At 43.3% G+C, this 10,294-nt stretch overlaps 1 protein-coding gene across 2 annotated transcripts in view; it reads left to right on the top strand.

The window, feature by feature from the left end:
* The window catches only part of dagla (diacylglycerol lipase alpha), a 182,979-nt gene that overhangs the window by 160,864 nt on the left and 11,821 nt on the right, over positions 1 to 10,294 (top strand). For both annotated transcript variants that reach the window (XM_003224134.4, XM_008115870.3), the window contains 3 exons: positions 6,083 to 6,279; positions 7,836 to 7,965; positions 10,050 to 10,231. In XM_003224134.4, coding sequence (XP_003224182.1) covers positions 6,083 to 6,279; positions 7,836 to 7,965; positions 10,050 to 10,231 — 509 coding nt within the window. The remainder of the gene's footprint in view (positions 1 to 6,082; positions 6,280 to 7,835; positions 7,966 to 10,049; positions 10,232 to 10,294) is intronic.

Below are 10,294 nucleotides of genomic sequence, written 5' to 3' on the forward strand. Positions count from 1 at the left end.
CAAGTCAATGGCACAATCATAAGGCCTATGCGGGGGCAGTTTCTCGGCTTCCTTCTCATTGAAAACATCCCAAAAGTCTGAGTATTTCTTGGGCAAGGTGATGATGGATTCAGCGTCTGTGGCATGGCAGACCTTGGCTACAAGACAATGGTTTTGGCAGTATTTAGAAGCAAACTGCAGTTCTCTGTTGGTCCAAGAGATGCTGGGGTCGTGGAGTGTCAGCCATGGAATCCCTAGAATCACAGGGAAATGAGGAACCTCGGTAACAAAGAAGGAAATCTCTTCCATATGTTCCCTTATCCACATTCTGGTGGGTTCAGTCCATTGGCTTACTGGACCTGTCTTTAGGGGGCGGCCATCTATGGCTTGCACCACCCGGGGGTTCTTGAAATCGTGATATTGTAATCCCAGAGAGTCGGCATACTCTCTATCAATGAAATTGTTTGTTGCTCCTGAGTCTATCATGGCATGGATCATGACGGGTCCTTTTTTCGCTGACCACAAGGTGACCACTAGGAGAAATAGGACCCCGGTTGGCGGCTCTTGAGTGGGGTTTCTGACCAGGTTGGCGAGCCTCTCTACGCCCGGTCGTTGGCTTCCCCCGCCGGCTTTGCGCCAGCCGCCTCGGCCGTCTCCGACTCCACGGAGGACGCCGCCGCCAAACGAGCGGCGGGCTTTCTTTTGGCTGGGCACTCTCTGGCAAAGTGGCCCCCGTCTCCACAGTACCAACAGAGGTTTAAACGTTGGCGGCGGGCCTTCTCGGCAACGTCTAACCTGGGGCGCACATTGCCCAATTGCATTGGCACCTCCCCGCTTTCTCTGGGGTATGGGGCTGGTGGCGGGGGTCTCCACACTGGACGTGGTTGGACGCCGGCGGGAGCGGGAGGTTTTGCCCCAGCTCTTCCACTCTGGCCTCGGAGCCATTGTTTTCTGTTGGCAAGCATGACTTCGGCTCGTAAACATTGGTCAATAAGTCTTTCAAGAGAGTTCGGAGGATCCACCTTGGAGATTTCTTCCAACATCTCGATATTGAGACCCTCCCGAAACTGTCCTCTGAGGGCTATGTCATTCCAACCGGTGTTTTGAGCCAGCACTCGGAACTCGGCTATGTACTGGGACAAGGGCCTGTCCCCTTGAGAAAGGCGCCGGAGTTTGTGGCCGGCCGCCTCTAAATTGTCCTCGATCCCCCAAGTCGCCTTAAGGTGATTCAAGAAGTTCTGCGCGGAACTTAGGTGTGGGGAGGCTTCATCGTACAGCGCCGTGGCCCAATTGGCCGCGGGGCCGTCCAGGAGACTGTAAATCCACGCCACCTTGATGTCTTCTTGGGGAAACTCGGCATGACGGGCTTCTAGGTATGCCTGGCATTGACGACGGAAAACGTGAACCTTGGAGGCTTCTCCAGAAAACTTGGTTGGCAATGCCAGGGCAGGGAGACGGATTCCGCGTTCCTTCAAGCCCCGTATTTCTCCCTCCTGCGCATGGATCATATCACGGATTCTGTCCACTTCATCCTTGGCGATGGTGTAGCTGAGTGGCTGATCTCCCGGCCCGGCTCCGATAGACATTCTGGCCTAGGTTGATTGGTGCTTAAAGTGGCGGAGTCAAACTGTCAGGACCCAGGTTGCAGAGCACCAATAACCATACACAGAGGCCAGAATCTATCTAATATCTTTATTGTAGGAGTATATAAAGTTGATAAAAACAAGTGTAGAAAATAGTCCAGAAGTAGACCTTTCAGGAAAGGTCAAAATTAGTCCAAAGAAACAATGTCCAATATGAAATATTAAGGTCCAAAGTTGTAATCCAGTAACCGAAACACTCACTTTGCCAAGCAAAGTGAGGGGAGATGACAAGGTCCTTTAGTCCATGAAACCTAAGCAAGGCTAGGAAGTAAACTTGATTCTTGGAACACTAGGCTTATTTCAAGGCAACAAGAAACGAGGAGCAAGAACAGGATCCGTGGTAAATTCGTGGCGAGGTCCGGGAAGCAAGGCAAGGTCCGTGGAGCAAGACAAGGTCCTGGGAAGCAAGGCAAGGCTGGAAACGGGATCAAAGGGCTTGGACGCGGGAGTAGCGTAGTCCACACACAACCTACTCCCGAAGCTGACGAATTGACTCCGCAAGATTCCTACGTGGGCAAAACACCTAAATAGGGTCTCGTTTTCCCGCCAAAGAACATTTCTCTGGGGAACCAGAACCGAAAGCCATTCTCTGTGTCCAGATGCATGACTCCCTAAAGTTTCCCATGGGAAGCAGGCTTAATCAGCTGAATGCCTGGCAGCTATCCTAGCGCTCCTGCGAGACGCCTCCTGAGCGCCTTTCTGTTGTTTATAATAATCACGGCGAGAAAATGGGGGAGATTTCGGCTCAAGGCTTGTTTGGCCGACTTCTGGAAGGCAAATCTCCTGCAGGTGCAAGGGCTCCAATTCTGGCTGAAAAAGCTCCAATTCTGGCTGAAACGGTGGGAAACCTAAGTTTTCCTCTTCATCTGTCACAACAGTGCTAGGAACGGGACTACAAAGCCCATGAGTCATCACACAAAATGATTGGAAATTTTATGTCCCCCCCCCCACACACACACACACATTCCAGATTTGTTATCGACATTTTCGATTTTTCATGTGTTTGCAACTGCTCCTCCAAGCTTCTATCCCTTCTTCCAAAACACAAGGTAAGTGATAACGAGAAGTCTGGGAGGGCAACTGGGGTAACAGGTGGAAAGCCGAGCCTCTGCTATCTTCCTCCTCCTCTCCCTGCCTTTCCACCTCTCCCCTACATCTGGAGCTCAGGAAAAAAAATGTGAGCAGGGCATTCAAGCCTCTTTCCGCCCTCCTCCTTCCCCCTTGCACCCTGACACTCTCTCCTGCAGCCAGAGCTCACATAGAGGCTCCAGTCACATCAAGGAGAAGGAATCTGGGAGGACAGTTGGGGAAACATGAGGAGGAGGGAGCTGACAGTCTTCCTTACCTCTTTTCTAGGCACACTCCTACCCAGACTACTTAATAATAATAATAATAATAATAATAATAATAATAATAATAATAATAATAATAATAATACGGCTGCCGTTTATTTTCCGAGCCCAATTCAAGGTGCAGGTTATCACCTACAAAGCCCTAAACGGTTTGGGACCCACCTACCTTAGAAACCGCATCTCCCCCTATGAACCCGCATGGTCTCTTTGCCCATCAGGGGAGGCCCTCCTCTCGCTTCCACCACACTCGCAGTCGCGGTTGGTGGGGACGAGGGAGAGGGCCTTCTCCGTCGTGGCCCCCCGGCTTTGGAACTCACTCCCCAGGGAGATCAGGCAGGCCCCCACCCTCCTCTCCTTTCGGAAGAGCCTGAAAACTTGGCTCTTCCAGAAGGCCTTTGATGATTGACCCTGGTAGGTTTGACCTATTTGCCCACTGAGCATAGACCCATATGTATGCCTCCTCAGTATTACACTCAGCACTTTAACAACTACGTCAGCTGGGTAACTACCCCTCCCTCATGACCTTGACATATTCTGCACTTTGGCCCAGATCCGTGAATTCAACTCACGTTTTTAATACCTATTTTGTATGCTGACTTTTTATGACTGTTTTTATCAATATTGCTGTTTTTATTGTTGATTGAATTGTTTTATTGTATTGTGTGCTTTTATATTGTTATGTCCGGGCATGGCCCCATGTAAGCCACTCCGAGTCCCTTCTGGGAGATGGGGCGGGGTATAAGAATAAAGTTGTTGTTATTATTATTATTATTATTATTATTATTATTATTATTATTATTTATTTTTGTATCCCACCTCCATCTCCCCGAAGGGACTCGGTGTGGCTCACATGGGGACAAGCCCAACCACACAAGTTAAAACACAGAACAATCCATTGTTCTCCCTAATAGATCCAGTGCTAACAGAGGAGGGAGGGAAGAGGCATGGTTCCTTCCTCAACAGAGGCACACATTTCCTCAGTCTTCTCCTTGCTGTGACCAGAGCTGCCTCATGAGCTGTGGTTGCAAGGGAGAGACAACACCCCTTCCCTCATAGACTCTTTCCCACTGCTTGCAGAGCCTCCACAAATGCCCCCATAGCGGAGAAATGGGGCAGGGAGGGAAGGCAGAGAAGCCCCAGAGGACTGTGATAGTAGTGGTAGTGGTGTCGCATTTCCCCTCCCTGTGGAGGGCCAACTGTACTTTTTATGATTCATCTTCTGTATGCCATTTGGACTAGTAGGCTTCTGACATTGTTAAAAAAATAACATTGTTAGAATAAAAAAGGACCTATAATTATACTGCTTGAATTTATGTTGTCTAAAAACACATCATACTAACATTAGCCATGTTGGCACAGTATGTGATGTCTCTCTGCCCCTAACTTTTCCTTCCTGTCTTACAATTACTACATACTCTACCTTTGAAGGTGATGACATTCTCAGCTAATCTTGTTTCCAAGATCATTGCCCCCCCCCCCCAAATTTGTTGTTTTCATAGTAATTCATTTCCATTAATATTCTATTATGGCCACTAGCCATCATGATAGGTTTTTTTAAAAAAAAATACATTCAAAGGTGATAAACCAATAATTAGGCTTTCAGCCTGCCAGATGTAATTATTATGTCTTCCTTCTTTCTTTTCTCTCTCCTCCCCCCCTCTATATATACACACACATATACATATATAGCAGTGTTGGAAATAGTAACCTTCTCAAGTCTCCACTAGTTGTTTGATATGTATATAATTGCTTACTATATTGTATGTGTGTATTGGTTTGCAATTTTACCTAACCTCTTTGTTGTGGTTAGGGGGGGCTGCAGACCATGCGATCAGGTCTAAACATGTTCAGGACTAAGACTCCATTTTAGAACAGTGTTTGCTTTGAGAAGCCATATAGAGAACAGTTTTTGCAGACTCTTTGAGAGAGTAGAAGCCATCAGTTTGCATCAGAAGCAGTAAGTATAGTTATACAGTTTAGACTTCAATACGATCTATGCTTAAAGATTCCATTGGACTATGGACTATTTTTTCTAAGGAAGATACCCTGTGTTACCTACACAGAGAACCTACTCAAAATCCTATTGTAACTGGATTCATAAGCAAAGTGCCTGTATGCTGTATACATGATTTTTGTGAGTAAACCAACTCTATTACAATACTTATAAAGAAGAATGTTTATTTTGTTTCCTGAGAGCAAATATATTCTAAGGGAGAGGCAAATAAGGGAGAGCAGATGTTTTTTGGGCAACTTCAAGGAACACTTCTGAAACTCTGCTGAATATATATGTTTTTGTGCATGGGCATATCTTTGTCTCTCACTGTTCAAAGAAATATTTAGGATATTAGTTTAACAGCTGAGAAACCTAACTGCCTTGCATAAATGCTGGTGAATGTCATTTTCTGAAAGGGTTATGACTCTTAACAGGTCATGCTTTTTACCAAGAGGTTTTGGCGTCATTTTTCAAAAGGTTGTGACTTCTAACAAGGTCATTCCTTTCCAAAGATCATTACATTTCCAAAGAGGTTCTGGAGATTTCCTTTTTCCAAAAAGCAGATGCCACATCTTCAGCTCTACTGTTAGACAAATGTCTTCTCTTAAATGTTAGGCTTTCTCTACTGGACATTTTTTCTTTCCTTCCTTCCCATGCCCATAATGCCACACTCCGAAACCTTTTTCTGATTTGAAAGATATCTGAGAATTCATTTACAACCCAAATTTAAGAGGTTTTGTCCTATAAGATAGGTTGCCACTTTTCTTTGCACTAAGTAAGACATTGAGTGATTTTCTGAAGTCTAGCATTTTCTTTGAATGGCACAACCTTAGAAACAAAGTTAATGCATAGTGTTAAGAATAGCTATAGGTCACCTTGCTATTTTTTAAAGGTGAAAACCAAGGGAAAATGTGTGGTAGTTTTATTTTCTACATCATCGAGACCTATCTGAAGCTCATCTTTCAGATTTATCTTTAAGATTGAGTTTAATCAGTCATTAAAAATACTAATATGAATTTTCCTAATTTCTTCCCTTTATACTGTGATGTTATTTGTGTCTTGCATTTAATGGCATTAACTCAGAGTCCTTCCTTGCTTTCTCTTCCCTTCAACAGTGGAGAATCATTGTGGGTGCGACAAAATGCATACCCAAGTCTGAACTCTCTGAAGAACCCGAAGCAAATTCGGTGACCAGTAACCGCCTCTGGACTCATCCAAGTGACCTGACTATTGCCCTGTCTGCCAGTACACCACTCTACCCTCCTGGTCGCATCATCCATGTGGTACACAATCACCCAGCTGAGCAGTGCTGGTAAGTGCAACTAAGAATTAAGATGAATGAAGTCAGCTCTGGGATTTTCAGCTTTCCCAGATAAAATTGTATGTTTTTCATGCATTCTTTTATAACTTGTAAGGCTGCGCATATGTGCGAGTTGTTCCCCTTTGATCCTTGAAGTTTGATGTTATCTATTCTTGCATATGCTCCATGGAAGAAAGTGCCTGGAAATTTTAATTAAGTCCCTTCCCACAATAAAAAACAAAAAACAAGATTTTTTTGGGAAAAAACAAAATACGGTTTTAAATCTTCACGAGATATACCAGCCCCTCCCCCCCAAAAAATTGTAATAAGTATTTCCCAAATATCTTAAATATTCAAAGGTTGTTTTGTCAGGAAGGTTGGTCAAGTAATTCACATCAGTCAGTGACTTTTATCAGATATAAGACCATAAAACTAAACAGCTTATGTTCATCCACATGCTTGTTTTGCCTGGTTTGCTGAATATCTACAAGCAGTATTTCATCCAGTATTCCAAACATGGATAGAACATCTGACGGTTCCATCCTCAATTTGTTATTATTATTATTATTATTATTATTATTATTTCTTACCCACCACTCCCCATTGCTCGAAGCCAGTTACAACATAGCTAAAACACATAGTCATAACCACTGTATAAAATACACATATTAAAACATATTTTTACAAAATACATATATTAAAATACACAGAACAAAGATTAAAATATAGTGAACACAAAATGTGAATTTAGAATTCATGATTAAACCAGACTGGATAGGTTTGCCACAAGAGATAGGTCTTTAGATGTGTTTTAAATTCTGACAGCTCATATAGCTGTTGGATCTCTTCTGGCAGGGCACTCTACAGTCTTGGGGCAGCCAGCCAATGAAAAGGTTTTCTAGGTGACTGATACCAGTTGGGTTCTGACTGGTTGGAGTAGCAGACCCCAGAAGACCAAAGTGTTTGGGGCAGATTGTACGGGAGAAGGCAATCCTGTAGGTAACTTGGACCCAAACTATGTAGAGTCAAAACCAACACTTTATATTTTGCCCGGAAACTAATTGGTAGCCAGTGGAGTGACTTTAGTATGGGTGTAATATGTTCACTCCTGGGTGTTCCTGTAACCAATCTGGCTGCCATATTTTGAATTAACTGGAGTTTCTGAACTTGGTACAAAGGTAGCCCAATGTAAAGTGCTTTGCAGAAATCCAATCTTGAGATTACCAGCATATGCACTACCAACTTTAGATAAGTAATATAGGTGAGCTTTCCAGTCTGAACAAATTCAAGGTATTTTTAATGGCATAACTCATCTGAGAATGCAACTATGCTTAGTGGTTAATGATTGAAAAGCATCTGAACATTAGCACTTGAATGATTCTGCAACTTTGAACTGAAGGGTGATTTGTTCAAAACCACTTCCCTTATGACATCATTAATTGCACTGTTGGGTCCTTGGAATTACAGTATTCTCTTGTATGTGGCAATGTATTTGTCCTGAAGTTGTTATTCTCCTCTCCAGTATTCTTTCTTTCCCATGACTATACTTCCCCTGACATATTTTTCAGCTGCTGTGATCAGGAAGACCCAACATATTTTGCTATTTGGGGAGACAACAAAGCATTTAATGAAGTGATAATTTCCCCAGCAATGCTTCATGAACATTTGCCATATGTAGTAATGGAGGGTCTTAACAAGGTAAATAATGTACTTCTGACTATGGAATAAATGGAAAGGGTAAAAGGAGAATCTGAAATATGGTGCTGATAATCTTATTGTAAATCAGTTGTACCAAAGTTTGAGACTGCAGGAAGGGATGGTGCTGATTCTGTGATTTACAAATGTAAAGGGAGGCAGACATAGTATTGGAGAGGAATTCTATACATATATTGCAATCCAGAAATTTGTGAGGATTGCTTGTAATATCTGTGCTGAAATTCAAACAAATCCCAGTGCATCATTCCAGAAGTTTGCTTTAGGCATATTTCAGAGCTTGTAATTGCAGTCGCACTGTGGAACTTTCAGCTTTCTTTCCTTGGAACGTTGAGGGCCCTAAAATGTCTTCTTAGAAACTGTTTTGGGAGCTCTTATTATATTTTAAATATCCTTGCCTTACTTGGAAATGCAAAACTGAAGAAGGGGAAGGGATGACAGCCATCATTTGAGAAACAGGTTGAAAGAAAACCCTATGTGTGTAGAGCTGGTCATGTGCTCTTCTAGGATATGTCAATGGTTCCAGTGTTGTATTGGAGCAAGCTCTTATAGAATAATGTCCTTATAGAATAATGTCCTTTGCCACTACTTCTAGCTTCTCTGTTCCTCTTGATCTTAACTACAGTTTCACAATAGTTGAAAGGAGAATTGGATTTTCCCAGCAACAATACATTATTATGTTTTAATGCAAAGTATATTTAGGAGTGGTGTGGTCTTTAATAGAAATTAGGTGGTGTGGAATTCGGCAAAAACTTGTGCCATTTTTGGTGCCTGGTTTTCAACTGCCCCTTGTTTGGTTTTTAGGGAACATCCTTTATTCAGGTGTGTGTGTGTCTGTTTTTATGCCAGAAAGATTTCATCCATTGTTGCCAATGGAGAAACTTTAGAGGCTCATTTCTCTATGATTTTTAGGCCTATTGGCATGAAACTCACCTCACTTGTAGGCCACATTTACTTTCACAAGCCTGCCAAGTTTCAGAAGGTTTCACCAATCCACTAATCTTTTGGAAATGTTAAAAGTTTTTACCATAACATTTTTTAAAAAACCAAAAACCACAAGAGGAGGTTCTGGGAACTGTAGTCCCAAGCGCACACCACAAGAGGGGAGGAAAATGGAAACAGTCAACCAGGCCTCTGATTGGCTAAGAAAAAAGTGAGAAACAAAATAGAGAGAGAAATCTCAACTCCCATCATGCCCCAGAAGAGAGCACAAAGCTCCTTCAATGCTTGCACTGGATAAAGTGCTGCTGGGAAAGTAAGTTTCCATTTGCCTCAAATGGATGTGCAGGGGGAGGGCCTTCGGGAATGGATGGAGGAGCCTGCCAGGAAAGAAAGCAAAGGAGAGGCAGCTTTCCAGATTTGCGAGGCTGGCCTGCTCACACACCACCGCCTCCGCCTCAGGCCCATTGGTCCCCATTAGCCAAAAAGATGTGGTTGCTGTGATCTGTATTGACTAAGGCTTTGGCTACCCTGCACCAGGGTCGTTTTCATGGATTTGGCAACTGAAGCAGCCAAACCATCCAAATCCAGTACACAAAAACGAAATGGGTCTCCACAAAACAAATTTTCATTTTCATTGATTTTCCATCTATGAGACCAGGTGTGGGGAGCAAAACCATCTTGCAATAGTTTTGAACATGCTGGCATTTTAGTACCAAAATCAAAAATCACATTTTGAGAGGGAGTCTGAGAGTTCCAGAGTATAATTCAGGTGTCTAAGAACTGGGGGGAAAAAAGGGGGGGGGGGGGTTGAGGGACCACATGGGAACCCCAGGCTGAACTTCTTTCACTTCCATATAGGTCAACAGAAGTCCCTGCATTCTTGAACTCTTCACACTACCATCAAGACTGTCAGGATAGTGTCTGCATTTCAAACCTTACTATAACATCACTGCTGATTCCTCCTTGTTTTACCTCTGTCAAGATTTTGTATTATCATTTATTGGTTGCTGGTGATACACTTACATTGTCTGTCATCTTTGTTGATCCACAACGTTGAGAAAGATGAAGAGGTTAAAGTAGAAATGTTAACTAGACAAAACTGTTATCTACTGGTTTACTTTGCATAGGTCCTGGAGAATTACAACAAGGGCAAGACAGCGTTGCTTTCTGCAGCCAAAGTGATGGTGAGTCCTACAGAGGTGGACCTCAACCCGGAGTTAATCTTCCAGAATCAACCCCTGCCCAGTAGACCTTCTGTACAGATTGGAATTGGAGAAATTGCAGTGGACAGAAGGAACAGCAGTGCTAAGTAAGGATACGGCTCTGATTTTTTTCTAGAAAGATCTACCAAAGGCTGCCGGTACTGTTATCC

The sequence above is a fragment of the Anolis carolinensis genome, chromosome 1 (genome assembly GCF_035594765.1).
Source record: "Anolis carolinensis isolate JA03-04 chromosome 1, rAnoCar3.1.pri, whole genome shotgun sequence".
Taxonomy (NCBI): Eukaryota; Metazoa; Chordata; class Lepidosauria; order Squamata; family Dactyloidae; genus Anolis; species Anolis carolinensis.